Raw genomic sequence first — 21,358 nt, 5'->3', positions numbered from 1 at the left:
TACTTTTAAATAAAAAAACATAATTTAAAAAAAATTGACTAACAATTCCCTATAGTTTTCAATAGAATTTGAAAATTTTTATCTTTTATTATTTTATTTATTGATTTTTGATTTAATTTGGTGTTTATTAAAATGTCATCCACCGAAAAATTTATTTTCCATTTGAAATAATAAATCGTAATTTACTGTTTCAAAAATATGAAATAAATAAAATTTGGATTTTTCAACAATTCGTTATAAATTTTACGTTTGTAGAAGATATAAAAAATTGTTAAATTTTATGGCTATTGTTTTTTTCTTCAAAATCGATAAAGAAAAAATAAAAATATTTATCTAATACCAATAATGTTTTCAATTTAAATTATTGTAAAAAGTGGTTCGTATCTTCTTTTTTTTAATGACAAAATCACGAGAATTTTCAGTATAAAAGAGGCGAAGCTCAACTATTGTTTCATAGTCAACATTCAACTTTGTACACTACAATTATTGGTAAGAGAAAATTATTTATTTAAAAATTCTTATTATAAACTTGATATTTATTTACTTTATTTGATATTTATTGTTAATTTCTTTTAATTAATTATAAAATAACTAATTTCTTATTAAATAAATTATAAATTAAATAAATTGGATTGGATAAATTAAATAAATTAATTTAATTTAATTATTCTCATTAAAATTAATTTTCTTACAAATATTATTTAATTTTTAACATTTAAAAAATGTTAGACCTTATAAAAAATATAATAAAGAAACTACTTTTTATTGAAAATAATTTGAATACATTAATATGTTTCGATATAAATAACTACAAAAAATATTATCTACATTTTAAAATATTTTTCATTTTTTAAATTTGTTAACAATTTTTTAAGATGAAAATTTTTGAAAAAAGTAAAAAAAATATCACAAAAATATAAGTGGATTAAATTTGTAAAAATGATTAATTTTTCTTTAAGAAAATAAAATCATTAAATGAAAAAAAAAATAAATAATCGTTGCAGATATTTTTTCTGAAAAGAAAATGAGAAGTTTTACTTCAATTTTAATTGTCGCTGTCATCAGTTTGGTGATAATGGCAACATCAACAGATGCAGCGAAGCGTAAAGGATTCAAGTAAATATATTATTATTATTTATATTTTATATAAAAGAAAAAAAAAAAAAATTTTTTTGTAAATATTCTTTTACTTTAATTTTTAATAACTAAATTTTTTTTCAATTTACATTTTTATTTATTGAAAAAAATATAAAAATTAATTTCATTAAAATAATTGATAAATAAACATTAATATGCATTCAATATTAATAGTTAACAATTTTTCAATTCGCTAAAATATTTCAATATTTTCAATATTTTTTTAATTTTAAAATTTTTTATTTCCAGAGCATGGAGAGGGTACAAAAAATGATGTCGAAATCATATTTTTCTTTTTTTTCGAAATTAAAAAAAAAAGAAATGACAAATTAATACCAAAAATTGTGTATTATTTCTTGAAATAAAATAAAATGATAAAAAATTAATTATGCATTTATTATTAAATTTTATAACTTGTAGATGTGCATAGTGCAAAAAAAATAATTATTTTTTTCATAAAATTTTTTTTCCAATTAAAAATAAAAAAAAAATTATGTATGTATTACCTGAGGTTCCTTATCTTTCAACCAAAAGTTATGAAAGCTTAATATGTATATCTTATAAAACCGGGAGAACCGTAATCGCTTCTTTGGTCCCTCAAATCGCTTTCTCCATTGACGCGCGCACGTGTTTGTAGGTTTTCTGCTTCGGCATACATAATTCCATGTATATTATTATATTAAAATAAAAATATACTCTACCTTTACATGATCAATCTTTGTAACATGATTCATATGGGAAAACCCAATAATTTCAAAATTTACCAAATAATTACCGAGAGAGCAAAAAAAAAAAAAAAATTTATTTTGTCCTATACATTTTTTTTTTTTGGAAATAAAAATTTTATTTGTACTAAACAAAAATTTTCTAAATATTTTTAAAATAAATAATTTATTGCTATTAAATATTTTGTATTTTTATATAATAAAAAAAATTTACAAGTTTAAAGATTAAAAATTCAAATTTTTCCCATTTTTTGAAACATTTAATTTTTTTTTTTTTAAACATAACAAAAATAAAATTTTTTTGCCACAGAATGAATTAGAAATAATTATAATCGACAATTTGACAATCGCTTAATTATAAATAAAAATAAATTATTTATTTACAAAATCCAATTATTGAATTGTAAAATTTTTTTAAAAGCCATTAAAATTTCGAGGAAAATTTTTTTATTTTCTCCTTTGTATTTTTAAAATATATATAACAATAATATTATTTTCTGAGAAAAAACTTTTGAAATAATATTCCAATTTAAAAAAATTTTTTAATATAAAACAAAATTGCAATTTTTTCTCTTATAATTATTATTTTTATAAAGAAATTCTCTCAAACTTTTAAAAGCACTTTTGTTTGTTTATTTATTTTTTTTTTCTAAATAAATAGTAAATAGATTAAAATTTTGGAAATTAATTTTTTCAAAGACAATTTACTTTTAATAATAATAAAAAAAAAATAATTTTCTTGTTAAAAGAAAAAAAAATCTCAGTCATACATTTATAGAAATATGCTTTTTTTTTTTGTCTGCATCATTTAGGAATATTTTTGAGTAAAGTGTGTGAGCAGAATAAATAAACGAAAGATTTAGTCTCAGTAGTTAAATAAAAAAAAATAAAATAAAACATACATTCAAAAAATTTGGGAAAAAAGGCGTTAAAAACAATAATTTACTAAAATCTGAATAATTAAATTTTTTTTTCATTTTAATTGAATAAAATCAAATGTATTTTGTGAATAAAAATAAATAAATTCACATTTTTTCAAGTAATTGACTTTAAAAAAAAAATAATTAATTTCTATTGTTAATAATTTAATTATAGAAGTTAAATTAAAAATTTACTTACAAAAAAGTGTAAAAAAAAAATATTTTTCTTATGAGAAAAAAATAATTTTCTAAAAAATAATAAATATTAAATTTTTTTTTAAAATGATATTATTTTGTTTTTTTCTCTCTCTTTCTCTTCTTCAAACTTTTTATGAGTCGATGACCAGTTTTTTTTCAAATATATATATATATATATATATATATATATATATATATATATATATATATATATATATATATATATATATATATATATATATATATATATATATATATATATATATATATATATTTGAATATACATACAAAGAATATTTTTTCGTTTAAAATGTTAATACACAACCAATAGTTCATGGTCAGTGTAACACAAAAAAAATAATATTCATTTTAAATTCTTAAAACAAGACCTTTTATGTTTAAAATATGCGTTACTATAACTCATCGGCCTAAAAGTATATGTAAACTTAAAGACATTATAAACATATCTAGGAATAAAAGTTTCGTAAGACATAATAATTAAATTTTAGTCTTTAAAAAAAAAAAAAAATTCAAAGCTTTTATTATTTTTTTTTTCTAATAAATAATAATGGTCATATTTTATTTTATAAATATATTTATTTTTTAAAAATACAAAAAAGAAAAGAAAAGTCTGACACAATAGAAAAGTTACTCTCAAATGGAAAATAACAGTAAAAACAAAAAAAATTTCTTTAAAGAGAAAAAAAACTTGCTTTAAATAGAATATAAGAATAAAAAATGTAGAGAAATTTATCTTAAAGAATAGAAATATTTTTTTTAACAATAAAGAATCAAGAAGTTTTTTTATTGAAAAAAAAAATCGTGAAAAATATACACTATTACAATTTTTAAGTTGAATACAAAATTAATTATTGTATAATAATAAATAATTATTAAATGAAAAATAATAATTAACTATTAATATTGTAAATAATAATTAATAATAGGTAATAAAAATTATTAATTAATTAATATATTTGAATGAATTTACGAATTATTTATAATAATTTACTTCTGTAATTTAAAAAAAAAAAAAATCTTCTCATTTATCATCAATTTTCCAAAATTTAATTAAACAAGTATTTTTGCGTGACTAATAATATTTCTTCACACAAAAAATGATTTCAATGCGCGCACGTTAAGAAAATGAAAAAAAGAAGAAATTATTTTTTTTTTTTTCTGTCAAATATTAACAAATCCTTGGCGTTCTACTGAGAAAAAAAGAGATTCTTTGAATGAAAAGAAGAAAAATAATTTGTACATATTTAATAATAATAATAATAATAATTATAATTATATACACGAGTCAAAGTTCGGCGTATTATACTCTTGTAAATAAAGGGACCCTTCCAATGTTTTTCTTTTTCCTTTTTTTTTTTTTTTTTTTTTTAAAGTTCCCTGCGTGCTCCACTATATAAAAGAAAGCCATCAGTTGCTGACTATTAGTTTCTCAAGTTCGGCTGTATAGTAAACATTAAATTCAAATAATAAAACTGGTAACAAAAAAAAAGGAGGAATAGAATTATTTTTTTTTTAAATTTAATTAAAAAAAAGAAAAATTAAATTTTCTTTTTTTTTCTGAATTATGAAGTCAATTATTGTGCTGTTATTTGTGGTAGCGGTGGTATTCGCTGAGAAATATAACTCAAAATATGATAATGTGGATGTCGATGGAATTCTTCAAAATAATCGAATTCTCACAAGTTATATTAAATGTATATTAGAAACTGGAGCATGTACTGCTGAGGGTCGAGAACTTAAAAGTAAGAATAATTATTGAATTTATTTTTTTAAAAAAAGTTACAAAAAAAAACAAAATTTTACTTTCTTCTTCAATTATCTCAAATTTGATATTTAAACATTTTTTAAATTAAAAAATAAAATAATAAATAATTGGTTAAAAAAAATAAATTAGAGATTAAATAATTTAATAATAATTAATAAATAGGTAATAATAATTTAATAATTAAAATTAAATTTTTAAATTGCTTTTTTAACTATTAAATTAATTATTGAATCCAATTTATTAAAACATAAACAAATGGGACTTGGAAGAAAATTTTTTTTTTTTTGTATCTTATAATACGAGACGTCTTTTTTTCTCTTATGGTTCCTTGCGACGGGGTTCAATACACTTTCACACGATTGCGTAAGAAACTTCTTTGAACTTTCACGTTTGGGTGTCTTATATATATATATATATATATATATATATATTTCTCTTACTATATATGAGTAATTTTTTTCAAGTTGTAATTCGTTTGTAACACATTGAACGCTTATTACGTATATATACGATTATCGATGTATATTTTAAATATAAAACGCGTTAGGAAACCATTCGTGCATTTTAATTGAAATTCTTTTTACTTCTCATGCAATACTCGTTATACGACCTACTTTCAATAATAAATTTAATTATAATAATAAAAAAAAACAATAACAAAAAAATGACAGTAAAGAAAAAAAATTAATAAATAAAAAACAATACAAAATAAATCGAAAATTCATTTAATTAATTCACAGAAATTATAGAATTTCTATTAGTAAATTTTGCATATTTTACCCCGGAAACGCAAAAAAAAAATACGAAATTTGGTTCTTTTTTGTTTTGAATTTTACTATAAAAATTGTCAATAGAAAAAAAAATAGTTAACAATTTAAATTAATATTTAATTTTCTTATCTTTCAGAAACACTACCAGACGCATTGGTGACTGGTTGCGCGAAATGTAACGATAAACAAAAAGTAACTGCTGAAAAAGTAATTAAACATCTTAAAAAAAATAAACCCCGTGAATGGGATCAACTCATTAAAAAATATGATCCAGAGGGAAAATATCAACAACGTTATGATGAACATAAAGTTTCGCATGCCTGAAAATTAAAAAAAAAAAAAAACTAAAAAAAGAGAAAAAAAGAAAAAAAAAATGTAAACAAAATAATTTCAACAAAAAAAATAATAATTTTTTTTTTTTTGTTCCAAAAAGGTATTATATTTTAATTTGTATATTTATAAGAATTAAAAAAAAAATAAGTAAAAACCAATTTTTTTCTCTCCTCTCATTTTTTATTATAATTATATATATATATCTATAATTATGTGTGAAAACTTAAATAATATTCTTAGATAATTAAGAAAGTAAAAATTACAAGTTAATTTAATTTTCCTATATATATAGTCGATGAATTTTTTTTTTTCTATAAAAACAGAATTAGATTTCACAAATCTTTTTTTTTTAATGAATATTGAAATTAATTTTAAATTTCATTATTTTAAAATTTTTTTTGTGAAAATAAAATTCTGTTTTACTTTACACAAGTAAAAAAAATTATTTTTTAATAAAATGCCTTAAACTATAAAAAAAATTTTACTGTAATTCAATTATTCTACGCGTCTTTTCTTCACCAATGATCCAAGCTGAAAAGAATATTAAATTATTTTTTCGAATTCATTGACTAAAATCATAAGAATATTAATAATAGAAATTTAGTTTTAAACTAGCAACTATATAAATTAACTAACTAAACAATTTTTTTATATAAATTTAAAATATTTATAAGAGAAAAAATTTGAGAAATTTTGTTTTTTTCTCTCTACTTACAAGATCTGAAATTGCAGGAAGATTATTAGTTTGATCGCTAACTGGTGCTTCCGGTTCGCGGGTTTCTTTTGAAGCGGTGGTTTTTTTCATATTTCTATGTTGTGGAAATGTTGGCATAAATTTCGGGTCACAAGCTAGAAAAATATTAATTTATAATTAATTAATTTATTTATTTATAATTAATAAGTATTATAAATTAATAAGTAAATTTAAAAAATAATAATAAAAAAAAGAAAAGAACTTACGAAGTGGTGCCTCCTTGAAATAACTACTTTGTAGGCATTCTTCGGCGGTTGCTCGTTTCTTGGGATCGTACATGAAAAGAAAATTAAGAAGCCTAAGACCAGCGGCACTAAGCCATGGAAAACGTTGCTTCAAATTATTGTACGGCTGTTGTTTCAATGTGAAATTCTGCAAGGCCGGCAATGAATTGAATTCCGGCCAAATAGCTTCGCTTGGTGTGCCAAGTAAATCGACAATTAATTCTAATTGAGCAATTTCCGATCGTCCAGGCAATAATGGCCGATGTCCTAATAATTCACCTGAAATTTTTTTTTTTTAAATTAATTTGTACAAATAATAATTTTGTTAATATTAACGTTATGAAAAGAAAATTATGATTATACGATAATTACTGTTTAAAATTTTTTTTTTACAATAAATTAAATTTTCTGAATAAAGAAATATAAAAAAAAATCAGTTACCTAAAATACAACCAGCTGCCCACATATCAACGGATGTTGTTTGTGTTTTTGCCTGTAACAATAATTCAGGTGCACGATACCATAATGTAACAACGCGCGGTGTCATTGCCTTGTGCGGTAATCCAAACCATCTTGCCAATCCAAAATCGGCAATTTTCACGCAACCCTTGTCGGTCATTAATAAATTTGATACCTTTAAATCACGATGAACAATAAAATTATGATGAAGATATCTTAATCCTTTTAATACTTGTAGCATAATACATTTAACTTGACTTTCAGAGAATGGCGTTTGCATATTATCCAATAGACTTGCAAGATCTTGTTCACAATATTCCATTGCAAGAAATATACTCTCAAGACTTTTACCAACAACAACTTCTTTTAAATGAACAATATTCTCATGACGACATGATAATAAAACACTTATTTCACGTAAACCACTAACTGGTAATCCATCTTTTTCATGTTCCATTCGTACTTTTTTTAATGCAACAACTTTATCACTTTTTGTATCTCTTGCACGATAAACAATTCCATATGTTCCCTCGCCAATTCTATTTAATTTCTCAAATTCAGAGACAAATCTGCATTTTCCCAGCTGTAATTTATTTATGAAAATAAGAGAGAAAGAAATTATTAATTTTTTCCATCTAAATCACAATGAAATATTGAAAATTCATATTATTTAGGCAAAAATTTAGTTATTACATTAAAAAAAAAAGTATTAGAATACGAAATAATTTCTTACAATTTTCTTGTTTTTTTTTTTTAAAGAAAGAATCTCTTATAATAATTTAGTCGATATTCAATTAAAATAAAAGAGAAATTTATTAATAATTTAACACTTCAATTAATAATTTCAATTATTTGAATATAATTTAATCAATAATTCTTATTAAATAATTTTTTTTTAATTATTTAAAATTGTTTTGTAAATTATTTTAAAATTGTATTTTTGTTTTAAATGTAAAAAAAAAATATATAAATTTTAATTTAAATAAAAAAGAAAAATACTCACAACATCCTGTTCGGGAATTTCCATTGGTTTTCCCGATAAAAACGAAGTTAAAACACCTCTACGTGTTATTGGTTGTGATGGATCTGATCCAGCATCCGTTGATCCTTTATTTTCACCATCATTATTGTCTGATGATTTTTTAGAAACAACTTCTTCTAAAAATAACAATAAAAATCTCATTTTATTCTTTCTAGTTTTTAAATTTCTATTACAAATATTTTATTTGAATTTATTATTTTATTAATAATTCTTCCGAGCAACTACAAAAAATTATTATAATCTCTTCTCAATAATATATATAATGTTAATTATATATTAATAATTAATTGTTAATTATATATTTAATATTTTTAATTAAAATATCGTCATAATTCTATAATTATTATTTCAATTTTATTTACGAAAATAAAACTTTCTAAAAACAAAAACGGAAAATAATTTTTGTAGAAAAATATTCGGGAAAAAAGAAACATTAATTCTTCATAACTGTTAATAAATTAATCAAAAGAATGAAGAAATTAATAATTTTATGATTTTAATTATATAAAAAAAATTGAAACAACATTTGTTTGTTTATTAAAAAAAAAAAAAAAACCATGGAAACATAACCATTATTTAAGGTTATGTTGTCATCAAATATATAATTTCCTACCTTTCGTCATTATTTATCGGTTTTTCAATAAGATAATCAATAATAACAGCACTTAATGTAAAACATTCAGATAAAAGTACTTTAAGAAAATAAAATATTAAATATTTTAAAAATATTTATACAAAAAGTCACAGAGAAAAAATATTTTCCCAAATTTTCTTATCGGCTTTTTAATTAATTATTATTGTCAGAAGGTGACGCTGTGATCGCGACACTAACGCCGCCAAGTGGAGAAAAATTCAACTTTTCTCTGTGTTTTTGGCGCGCTTTGAAAACAAAACATAACCTTAATTTTTTTTCCACCGACTTGACATGTCAAATATGTTGTTGGAAAGAATATTTTAATAAAAAGAAAGAAAATAATTATTTTTTAAACACAGTGAATACTTTTTTTTTCTATTATTTCGAAAATGACGACAAATAATGTTTCAATTGAAAGTGAAAATTCGAAAGAAAATCCAATTAATTCAGACGATGAAACTGAAGAAATAAAGTTAAATTTATCGGACACAAATAATGAAATTCCTCTATCACCTGCTGAAAGGTCAGTATTATTTTATTTTATTTTAATTAATTATTATTGTGTATATAGAAAAATAGTGATTTTCGATTGTGTTTGAATAATTTCAAAAATAACGTTTTTTTTTAAGCGCTTTTGTTTTTTCTCTATTCGTTTTTTTTTTTTAAAAGAATTTTTAGTAAACTAATTTACAAAATTAAAGATTTTTTAATAAATTATTTGTGAAGAAAAATAATAGTCGAGAAAATAAATTTTAAAATTTTGCCTAAATAAAATTTATTTGTAATTTCTGTCCCCTAAAAAAAAAAGAAAAAAATTCAATCTAATTAAATTAAATTATTAATTTTTTAATTATTAAAATATTTAATTATTAATTAGAAAAAAAAATATATTATTTTCCTATGTTCAATAGTTCGAAAAGCAATGATAATGAAAATAAAAAAGAAAATTCCGAGAATGAAAATATTATCGAAAATTCGAAAATCAACAATGAAACTGAAATAATGAATTTAGAAGAAAATTTTAAGGATAAAAATAATGATAATGTAGGATCATCAATATCTTTGAAATTAATCGATGAAAATGAAAATAAAGATGGGAAAATTTGTGAAATTGAAAAAAAAATAATTGAATCCAATAAAAGTGATGACGATGATGAATTTATAAATTTTAAAGTCAGCAAAAAATCATTGCAAACAAGTGGCAAAAAATTTACGCTCATCGATAGCGATTCAGATGATGAAAATATTTTTCATTCAAAAAAAATGTCAACAATTGACGAGGAAACAAAGTCAGTTTCTGAAATGTCGTTCAAATCAAATTCTGACGACACAAAAAAAACGAAATCAAGACTAACGAATATTTTTGACTCCGACTCCGATGATGATGATGATGATGATGACAAAAAGAGTTTAGCGGAAAAAAAATCCCAAAATAATATTTCAGTAAGTGTTTTTAATTTTTTTTAAATAATTATTTGTAAATAATTAATGATAAAATAATAGAAATTAAATTTGATTTTTTAATTTTTCCAGAAAGCAAATGACAAAAAAATGTCGATAGTTGATTCCGATTCTGAAAGCGAGACAAATAAATCGTCTGATAATAATAATGATGAATTTAATGGAAAGAAGAAAAAATTAATAAAAAAGGTATTTTTTTGAAGAAAAAAATATCTATAATTCTCAATTAATATTTATATTAAAAAGAAATTAAATTTAAATTAAAATTTGAATTAAATTTAAATTAGAATTAAATTAAAATTAAATTTAAATTAGAATTAAATTAAAATTAAATTTAAATTAGAATTAAATTAAAATTAAATTTAAATTAGAATTAAATTAAAATTAAATTGAAATTAAATTAAAAATATGACTACAATAAGTTATTAAATTCCTAAAAGGCCTTGTAAAATTTTATTTTAATCAATATTTATAACCATTATTTTACCAGTTTTTTTTTTATGTTCGAAATTAAAATTTTTTTTTCGCAGACATCGAGTGCAAGAAAAGATTTAATTGATTCCGATAATTCCGAATCAGATGGCAATTTAAGTAATGAAGAATTTTCTGCATCAAACAATGAAAATAAATCAGAAAAAACAAAAGAGAAAAAAAGAAAGGTAAATTAATTTTTTTTTTATAGGCAAATTTTTGATACTTTTTTCTTTTTTTTTTTTATTTACAATCAAAAATTCAATTTCTTTTAATTTTATATTCGTTAAAATTATTTTTTTCGCTTTTTTTAGAAGATTAATTTTCATTTTTCATTTTTTTTTTTCAGGGAACAGCGAGAGCTTCGAAAGATGCTGCGATGCAACAAATATACAGCGAATCACAAAGATTAGTGAGAGAATCGGAAATTTCACTTCCATATCATCGACCAAAACAACGTACATTACAAGAATTTCTTAATCGAAAAAAAATCTCTGCATCTCTACCAAAAACTATAACAACAGCGGCAAAAGTAAAAATGTTCGACGACATTATTATGTGAGTCAACTATTTAAAAAAAAAAAAAAAAAAAAACAATAATAATTCGAAATTTCATTTAAATAACTTCTTTTTCTTTTCAAGTTTAAATTATTTTTTTTCTTTTTTTTCAAGTAATTAATTCGATTCGATTAAATTTATTGTTTTTTATTTTAGAAAAGCCGTCGAGGAAAAAGAAAAAGAAGCGGAGAAATTTTATAAATCTTCCGATTCAGAGGATGAAAATGAAGAAATAAAAATTCAAAATTCAATTGAAAAAAGTCCCGTTAAAAATAATCAACAATCTGAAATGAATTTTGAAATAAATGAAAACAACGAAATGTCAATTAAAAATATTGAAAATTTAGAAAATCAAAATGATGAAAAAATAGAAACTAATAATTTTAACGACAATAATGAAAATAAAGAAAATTTATTGGAAACAAATAATATTGATGAAAATATTTCTCACGTATCGCGAAAATTATTTACAAATGAAGAAAATTTCAAAGAATTTGAAATTAATTCGAATAAGGAGAAAATAAATGATACAATAGAAACAATGGATATTGATACAAATGATTTTGAATTAAGATTTTCAGTTAATGATTTTGACACTGAATTCAATCTCAAGGAAACTGAAATACCAAGAAATAATGAATTACAAAAGAATGATAGTGAAATTTCATTGAATAATAAAAATTTAGAGAAAAATTTATCAAATTCAACAATTGAAATGAATTCAGAAATGAATTTATGTTCATCGATTGATGAAAATTCTTTGAGTAATTTAAAAACGTCAATTGATGATTCAAATTTATTGACAAATTCCAATTTTCCAATTGAAAGGAATTCAGATTTGAATTTAGAGACTGATTCGAATTGTTTAGAAAATTCTGATTTATTGAGATTAAACGAGAAAGAAAAAGAGATAGAAGAAGAAATTGAAGAAGAGAAGGAAGAAGAAGAAAAAGAAGAAGATGAAATTGTGAATGCAATTTCAAAAGGACATGTTCTTGGCTTACCACCGCCAAGTGAAGAAGATAAAATAATCAAGAAAAAAATGTTAAAAGAAAAAATTTTATCCCATTTTCTCAACGTGACACCAACTCTTCATGGATCGCCAGGTGAGAATTTATACATTTCTTATAATCTATAATATTTTTCAAAAAAAGTTTCACCATTTTTAAAAATAAAATTTCGTGTTAAAAATATTTTTTTATTATTTTTTTTAAGGAACAACAATAGAATTATCAGAGGAGAAAGATCATGAGGGTGTAAAAAAATTAGTCGACAGATTTGTTCGTCATTCACATATTAATAAAATTGAGGAAAATTCGGATGTTACGATGATTCATACGGAAGTGACACCCGAGGGTTTAAAAATTACTGAACAGGTAATTTTCTTTTTTTATTTAATTACAGGGTTTTTTTTGTGGTAAAAAAATTTTTTAAATATATTATATTAATATATTTCTTTCACGAATTTTTGTTCTTTTTTTTTACTAGACTCTTCCGTACACAATTCCAAAGGTAACGGAGGAATCAGATTTAAATAAGCCTGGAGCGAAATTACATAAATTACGGGAACAATTGCAACAGAAAATAATTAACAAAAGAAATGAGGAATGGCGTCAAAAAGAAGAAGCTACCAAAGCAATTGAGGATGAATTTGACGATGAGGAACTCGAACCCGAGGATAAGGATGAGGAAAAAGAAATTGACGACGAGGAAAGCGCCGAAAGTGAACCCGAAGAAAATGATGTAATCATAAAGGAGAACAAAAAATCGAAATGCGATTTTGCTGATGATGAAGCCGAGGTGAGTGATGATGAGGAAAATCAGTTCGACGATAAGGAGGAGGAGGAAGAAGAAGAAGAAGAAGAAGACGAAGAAGAAGAAAAAGAAGAAGATATCGATGAAAAAATCGATGACGAAGAAGAAGAAGAAGAAGAAGAAGAAAATAAAGAAGAAGACGAAGAACAAGAAGAAAACGATGATCATCCAAAAAAATTACGTCGCATCACCGCTGCATTTCAAGACGATTCCGATCAATCGGATTTAGAAGAAAATACAAAAACTCCACCGAAAATAACAACAAATACAAAAAAAAAATTCACAAGAACACAAACGGACGTTGATATGTTTGATGACATAAGCGATGGTTACACAAGTGAAATTGAATTAAATCTCACAAAAGCCGATTCCTTAAACAGTCAAACAATAGAATCAACATTGAAAGAAAGTAATTTAACAATTTTTAAAAATAAATCATCAAATATTGAATCTGAATTAACGCCTTTTTCACAAGAAGACACATTAAAGGAGAATTATCCAAAAAAATTATTCACAACACCACTAGAAAATTCTGTTAATGACGATGAACTCATGGATCTTTGTTCGGGAAATTTTGCATCCGTCGCTACATCATCGTCATCAACTCACATTAAACCATTAATGAATCCACAAATAAATTCACTAGTCACCGAATCACAAATTCTTGAATTATGTTCAGGTAGTTTTGCATCAGAAATTGATGAAAATTCACAAGATATAAAATTGACATTCGATGATGAAACATCAAAAAGTCCATTTAAATTGTCAAAGAAAAATGATGAAAAATTTCAAGAATCATCGAAAAAATTGAAAACCTTACATATTATTTCTTCGGATGATGAAGAAGAAGAAGAAAAAGACGAAAAAAGAAATCAAAGGAAAAAAATAGCGAAATTAATTTTATCCGATGATGAAGAAGATAAAGAAGAAGAAGAAGATGAATCCGATTTGGAAAACTATGAAGAAGAAGAAGAAGAGGCTTTTGTCGATTATGATTCCGAAGAAAACGAAGTAGTAATTCCAAAAACTGAAATTGGTCAACATGTGGCGAAAAAATTCTTCGAAGCCGAAGCTGAATTAAGTGAAAGTGAATGGGGTTCAGAGGATGAAGACGAAAAGGATTTGGATAAATTGGAAAAAGAAGCAGGCGATGATGATGAATTTGATGAGGTTCAAATGCGTAATCAATTGGGTAAAATTCATGCACGACAAGTGCAAGACGACGATCAACGTGAAGTGAAATTATTACAGGATATGTTATTTGAAGATGGTGATTTACATTCAGATGGTGCGGGTCGTGAACGTAAATTTCGTTGGAAAAATATTGATAATAATTTAGTGTGGAATGAAATGGGAACAGGGGTCAATAATGATGGGGAATTAATTGAAGATGCTTTAGATGATCAAAGTGAATTGGAATTACGTAAATGTCGCTATGAAAAGGAGAAATTTCTTGAGAAACAAAATAATGATGATATTGATGATGATTTTAATGATAGCGAAATATTTAAATGTGCATTACGCGTTAGAAATACAATTGTCAAGAATGATAATTTAATAAGTAGCGAGGAAAATGTGACAGTAAAGAAAGGCAAAAAACCATTGGCACCAAGTATTATTCCAAGTCTTTTGGAAAAATCAACGTTAAATAAATCTCCCTCGATGAAGGTAATTTCAATGAAATTAAAAAAATTTGATTTTTTTTTTATTAAAATTGTAGGAAATCAAAAATTGAATTAATTTTTTTTTTTTGCAGCTTCCAATACGTGGCTCATTCCTTGCTCGTGGAGATGCGACTTTAGCCAGAATAGCATCCATAATCGATGAAAAAGATAAGGTGATTCGTGCTCCATTAAATGGGCGGAGATTTGTTTTTGAACACATAAGTCCCTCGGTAAAAGATGCTGAAAAAATTCAAGAAGATGAATCCTCACCGTCAACGTCGTCGAGAAAGGTAAAATAAAAAAAAAAATTTACTTCGCACAGAAAATAAAATTAGAAAAAATTTAACGCATCCTAAAAAAATTACACATTAAAATTTAATTAAATATTAATTTACAGTCACGAAAAAGAACATCGACATCTGACTCAACACCAAAATCCAATAAAAAAATGAAAGTTGACAAGGAGTCTAGTGGCAAAAAATTATTCAGTTAACGAGTATAAAACAAAAATTTAATTTAATTTCCGGGTAGATTAGAAGCAAAAAAAAAAAAACCACAAGAAATTGTATATATTGTAAACTATTACATAAAAGTTTGGTATACATGTTTATAATAATATTTTTTAAAAATATTATTGTTTTTTACATATGAAATTAATATTAATAATTATGTGAAAAATAAACAAAATAATGTTTATATTACTGCTTATTGGTTGAAAATATTCGATACTCGAGTTATTAAAAAAAAAAAAAAAAAGAACTGAAATCATTTGCCTACGTGTGGGGATTATGTTTAATGTAATTCTATCCAATAATGCACATCCTGGCCTACGGCAATTGTTCTTCCTGCTTTGTGATCTATGTAAACGCGACGTCATGACGAAGGTGGGTCATTTAATAATATATACACAATCATATATATATATATTTACATATATTAAATACATTTTTTTATTCTAAATCTAATTTTTTACTTACAATAATATTAGTAAAAATCTATTTGAAAAATAATTAAAATTTTAATTTAATCAATTTTTTTTGTTGCAGTTACTGTTTTTAATATTTATTTCTAAACAATTTTCAGGAATATGCCAATAAGGCAAAAAAATGTTTCATGCTATGATGATGAATAATAATTTTCAAAGATTCTATGTTGACAAAAATGCCATTTGATTTTTACTAATATATAAATCATTGGATTGAACTGCGAGAAATTTTGTTACTTTGTTGTTTTTTTGGGGAATATTTTTTAGTATCATGAATCGATAATTTTTATTTCTAATTAATAACTGAAATTATAAAGAATTTTTTTTATTCTATTTTTACGCATAATGTTATAAAATCTACTGATTTTATAACATTATAACGATTTCATCTCGTCACAGCAGAACTATTCGGTTGAATATTTAAAAAAAATATTTTTTATTAATGAAACAAGTAACTCTACTATGTATAGGGGAGGGGGGGGGGGGGTTAAGAGAGAATTTTTTTTCTTGATATCCTTAATGTTAAATTTATATATATAGTATGGTCTTTTTCTTCACATAAACGAAGGGGAATCCTTAAGACACTATGGGCGGGGGGTGGGGGGTGGGGAAGAATGAAAAGCTTTGGCGTTGACGTAAGGGGGGTGGTGATGGTGGTGGTTTGTTGGGTAAGCCGATTAGAACATCACGGCAGTTGTTACGTCCAAGTCCCTTTTCTATATACCGAGACATTGGCAACAGAACGCTACTATGCGGTTGAAGTGCAGGCGCACTAGTCAGAGACACATTAAAATCGCATCAAATATGTACGACCAGTACACCCCATTCCCGGCTTGAATCCCGTGCCATGTTGGCGAAGCATAAGCACAGCCTCGAGCTATATCCGCGTATATATATATATATATATATATATATATATATATATATATATATATATATATATGTGTGTAGGCAAAAAGCCTTGCTCTGGATCCAACACGAATATATTCGTATATATATATACATATATCGTGCGGAATATATGTAAACGACGGAACAGTACCTTAGTCAAGCATTGATGTTTCCTCGATATTCCACTTTGAACCGACATAAAGCACAGAGGAATAGGATTAAATTTTTTCCCCCTATATATATATATAGGTAAACTCAACAAATTTCGAGTTTTATTCTTTCTTTAAATTATAAAAATTTAATTAGTCGGGATTCAAAATAAATTTATAAATATAAATTTGAAACGAAATTGATTATTTTAAACAATTTCGGGAATTCCGTTATCTAATTACGCAAATTCCGCGATCTATTTCCGTGAAAGCCGTGATCTAATTTCGCTAATATCGTGATCTAATTTCGCGAATTCCGTGATTTAATTACGCGATTAATTTAATTTTATTTTGCAAATACCACAACGTAATTCTGCGAAAACCGTGAATTAATGTTGTTACTATCATGATCTAATTTCGTGAATTCCGCGAAAACCGTGATTTAATTTCGCTACTATCGTGATCTAATTTTGCGAATTCCGTGACTGTATTACGCGATTATCTTAATTGTATTTCGCGAATTCGGCGACCTAATTCTCCAAATTCCGTGACTTGATTACGCGAATTTTGTGATTCAATTTCGCGAATATCGTGATCTAATTTCGCAACCTAATTCTGCGAATCCCGTGATATAATTACGCGCGAATATCGTGATCTAATTTTGCTAATATCGTGATCTAATTACGCTGATATCGTGATCTAATTTCGAGAATTCCGTGATTTAATACGCGATTATCTTAATTGTATTTCCCGAAGTCGGCGACCTAATTCTCCGAATTCCGTGACTTAATTACGCGAATTTTGTGATTCAATTTCGCGAAAGCCGTGATTTAATTTCGCTAATATCGTGATCTAATTTCGCAACCTAATTCTGCGAATCCCGTGATATAATTACGCGCGATATCGTGATGTAATTACGCAAATTCCGTGATTTAATTACGTGATTATTTTAATTTTATTTTGCAAATACCACAACGTAATTCTCCGAAAACCGTGAATTAATGTCGTTACTATATCATGATCTAATTTCGTGAATTCCGCGTAAACCGTGATTTAATTTCGCTATACTATCGTGATCTAATTTTGCGAATTCCGTAACTGTATTACGCGATTATCTTAATTGTATTTCGCGAATTCGGCGACCGAATTCTCTAAATTCCGTGATTTGATTACGCGAATTTTGTGATTCAATTTCGCGAAAGCCTTGATTTAATTTCGCTAATATCGTGATCAAATTTCGCGACCTAATTCTGCGAATCCCGTGATATAATTACGCGCGAATATCGTGATCTAATTACGCAAATTCCGCGATCTATTTCCGTGAAATCCGTGATCTAATTTCGCTTATATCGTAATCTAATTACGCTGATATCGTGATCTAATTTCGCGAATTCCGTGATTTAATTACGCGATTATTTTAATTTTATTTTGCAAATACCACAACGTAATTCTGCGAAAACCGTTAATTAATGTCGTTACTATCATGATTTAATTTCGTGAATTCCGCGAAAACCGTGATTTAATTTCGCGAATTCGGCGACCTAATTCTCCAAATTCCGTGACTTGATTACGCGAATTTTGTGATTCAATTTCGCGAAAGCCGTGATTTAATTTCGGTAATATCGTGATCTAATTTCGCGACCTAATTCTGCGAATCCCGTGATATAATTACGCGAATATCGTGATCTAATTACGCAAATTCCGCGATCTATTTCGGTGAAAGCCGTGATCTAATTTCGCTACTATCGTGATCTAATTTTGCGAATTCCGTGACTTTATTACGCGATTATCTTAATTGTATTTCGCGAATTCGGCAACCTAATTCTCCGAATTCCGTGACTTAATTACGCGAATTTTTTTATTTAATTTCGCGAAAGCCGTGAACTAATTTCTCTAATATCGTGATATAATTTCGGGAATTACGCGGAAACAATTATCTATTTACGCGTATATCGTGATCTATTTTAGCGAATTTAGTGACATAATTAAGCGAAATTTTTTATTTAATTTCGCGAATTCCGTGACTTAATAACGTGACTATCATGATCTTATTTTGCGTATTCCGCGACCCCGTTTTGGGAATTCTGTGATCTAATTTCGCTAATATGGTTATCGAATTTCGCTAATATCGTAATTTAATTTTGCGAATTCCGTGACCTATTTTCGCGAATATCGTGACTACGAAAAAAAATTCGTTTATATATAGCTATAATATAACGCCAAATCATAGAGTCAGAAATAAATTTGCAGAAACCTAAGCTCTAAATTGTTTCTTGACAAAATTAAAACATAACAATTGATTTTTATATACCCATATATACACCCTCATTTCTCAGCCTTTTTGATTGCGATTATATAACAATGATTGACAATAATTGTATATAGATTTTGTTCGTTAAGAAAAAGAGAGTATTGCGCGCCTTGAGAAAGGTTCTTTTGGAGGACCTGATGAGTGCCTCTCGTCCAATTACAGCGTGATTGTCCGGCCTCAGATGCTCCCATGAGGGGTGCAGATTAACCGCACGAGAATCGGCTAAAGGCACGCTTACAACCACAGAGATAAACTCGAACGTTAATAGTTCGGTGATAGAGAGAAACAGAGAGAGAGAGAGAGAGAGAGAGACCACCAACACGTTACACCACAGTATGCCCAATAGTGGAATTATTTACAATGAATTATTGAATGTGTTCGCCAGTTAATTAGCTAAGTAGCTCAAGAGATTACACACACATATATATATAATAATGTGAGCACTCATCAGGGGCTTTATATAACGAACATTCAATGCAATCCCCCTTCTTATGCATTGTTTATTGTTGTAAATGTTAATCCCCGTGTACGATAAAATATATTTTCCAAAAATCCCAGATTGTTGTGTTTTTATTTTTGCAAGTTTAATCAATTTTTTTTTTACTTTTTAAATAATACCGCAATTTTTGTATATTAAATTTTTTTTTATTAATTTCTTATACGCGCGCATCAGTTGACTTTTACTTATTTATTTCTGTATAATAATAATTAGTAGTACTTTTTCATGGACGTAAGAAATAAAACAACTTTCCGATTTTCACAGAAAAAAATTTTTTCATTTTTTTTACTGTATGACTTTTATATAGCAAAAAATATGTATGATTTTTTTTTCAGATCGACATATAAAAGATTGTTCCAACAAAAGGATTCGATATGCATATATACATTGACTTTTGAGTCTTGTCTGCGGCATATAAGACAACCATTAGAATCGAAAGGTTTTTTGATAAAAAATTCATACAGTACGCAGACCGTGTATATATGTATATATGTATATGCGAAAGTAAATTTCATCGCTGTATATGGAAATGGTATGTATAAGTGTATAATTATATATAAATCACCTGAAGCGAAATATATATATATATAATGCTACATATATCACCTTCACAACACGAATAGACGCGTCCTGAGGAAAATCGTTCTATTAATTTTTCACACGAATATATAGAAGACTTTTTGCCTGTACTTTAATATCACACACACAACGTCGCATTATCCTCTCTTACCCTCGATTTTTTTCCCTTGCTTTTGAAAAGGGTGCATACATCGTTACTTGAAAGAATCTCTAATTTTTTTTATATATTTAAAATTTTTCTTGTTAGAGGAAAAAAGAATTTTTTAAATTATCAAAAATTAGGCTCAGGTATGGGGACGTAAATTAAGTATGTATATAAGATAATCTACGTATAGTTCTGTATACGTAGATTACGTAATGATTTATACGTCTATAGTTTGTTATACGTAACTTACATTGTCTTACGAGTTTAAGTTGATATATCGAATATTGCAACATAACCTCAAAACAAGAAATAGGAGTGCATGATTATTCCATAAAACATTATGATTTTAATGGGATAATCATGCGCCCCTTTTCGATAAGCTTGATTACTGAAAAAATTTCTGCCTTGATCTGTTAGTACTGCCTTTAAGGAACCAAAAATACATATAAATTTTTTTAATAAAAGCATCTGCTATTGTAATTGCTAGTTGATTGAGTAGTACCATAGCTAAAGAATATTTAGTAAAATTATCTTGTATTGTCATAGATGTTGATTTTGTTTTTATATACTGATCTTTATTAAGAAAAATAATGTTCTCTTGAGAAATTTATCAAGGATTACAAATAAAAAATCGAGCTTTCGCCTCTCTAAGAAAGGCCTTTTCAAGATAACGGTTTTAAGAACTGTAACATAACAAGTTAAAAAGTTATAAAGATTACGTCGGAATAAGTCAAATTATCAATATTACAGACGATTCTAACCTATACGTACCATGTGAGCATTTACACTTTGTTCTTTCGGAAAGTTAAAGGCATATCAATGACTTATTCCGACGTAATCTTTATAAC

General features: G+C 25.2%; 3 protein-coding genes across 5 annotated transcripts in view; 2 read left to right on the top strand and 1 right to left on the bottom strand.

Moving 5' to 3' along the window:
* The window catches only part of LOC127280518 (cyclin-dependent kinase 10), an 85,612-nt gene extending 76,499 nt beyond the window's left edge, over positions 1-9,113 (bottom strand). For 2 of the 3 annotated variants that reach the window (XM_051303560.1, XM_051303559.1), the window contains exons 1-6: positions 8,962-9,113; positions 8,310-8,464; positions 7,289-7,889; positions 6,830-7,126; positions 6,585-6,718; positions 6,341-6,400 (exon numbers count right to left, since the gene is read on the bottom strand). In XM_051303560.1, coding sequence (XP_051159517.1) covers positions 6,365-6,400; positions 6,585-6,718; positions 6,830-7,126; positions 7,289-7,889; positions 8,310-8,464; positions 8,962-8,971 — 1,233 coding nt within the window. In that variant the 5' untranslated portion in view covers positions 8,972-9,113 and the 3' untranslated portion in view covers positions 6,341-6,364. Of the gene's footprint in view, positions 1-6,257; positions 6,401-6,584; positions 6,719-6,829; positions 7,127-7,288; positions 7,890-8,309; positions 8,465-8,961 lie in introns of those variants that run through there. The other variant, XM_051303558.1, reaches the window with a different exon arrangement.
* On the top strand, positions 472-6,023 carry LOC127280653 (ejaculatory bulb-specific protein 3-like). The gene is made up of 5 exons (XM_051303808.1): positions 472-489; positions 1,005-1,116; positions 1,387-1,399; positions 4,563-4,743; positions 5,673-6,023. Exons 2-5 carry the CDS (start codon positions 1,025-1,027, stop codon positions 5,858-5,860), a joined length of 474 nt encoding a protein of 157 aa, XP_051159765.1. The 5' UTR covers positions 472-489; positions 1,005-1,024; the 3' UTR covers positions 5,861-6,023.
* A 123-nt stretch (positions 9,114-9,236) lies between the features above and the next one.
* LOC127280489 (claspin-like) lies at positions 9,237-15,647 on the top strand. Its single transcript, XM_051303504.1, has 10 exons — positions 9,237-9,505; positions 9,894-10,425; positions 10,516-10,632; positions 10,974-11,102; positions 11,264-11,472; positions 11,629-12,578; positions 12,688-12,848; positions 12,961-14,955; positions 15,044-15,241; positions 15,349-15,647. The coding sequence occupies exons 1-10, from the start codon at positions 9,372-9,374 to the stop codon at positions 15,442-15,444; spliced, it is 4,521 nt and encodes a 1,506-aa protein (XP_051159461.1). The 5' UTR covers positions 9,237-9,371; the 3' UTR covers positions 15,445-15,647.
* The last annotated feature ends 5,711 nt before the right edge of the window (positions 15,648-21,358 follow it).

Source organism: Leptopilina boulardi, unplaced genomic scaffold, assembly GCF_019393585.1.
Source record: "Leptopilina boulardi isolate dan_hultmark-lab unplaced genomic scaffold, ZJU_Lbou_2.1 LbouV2_248, whole genome shotgun sequence".
In the NCBI taxonomy this organism is placed as follows: domain Eukaryota; kingdom Metazoa; phylum Arthropoda; class Insecta; order Hymenoptera; family Figitidae; genus Leptopilina; species Leptopilina boulardi.
This window is presented reverse-complemented; position numbering and strand designations above follow the sequence as displayed.

Bases quoted from the DNA above. Each gene is read 5' to 3' on its own strand.
- LOC127280653 (XM_051303808.1), top strand. From the start codon at position 1,025: ATGAGAAGTTTTACTTCAATTTTAATTGTCGCTGTCATCAGTTTGGTG. The intron at 4,744-5,672 runs GTAAGAATAATT...CTTATCTTTCAG, and splicing joins TGAGGGTCGAGAACTTAAAA to AAACACTACCAGACGCATTG.
- LOC127280489 (XM_051303504.1), top strand. From the start codon at position 9,372: ATGACGACAAATAATGTTTCAATTGAAAGTGAAAATTCGAAAGAAAAT. The intron at 10,633-10,973 runs GTATTTTTTTGA...TTTTTTTCGCAG, and splicing joins AGAAAAAATTAATAAAAAAG to ACATCGAGTGCAAGAAAAGA. The intron at 12,849-12,960 runs GTAATTTTCTTT...TTTTTTTACTAG, and splicing joins GTTTAAAAATTACTGAACAG to ACTCTTCCGTACACAATTCC.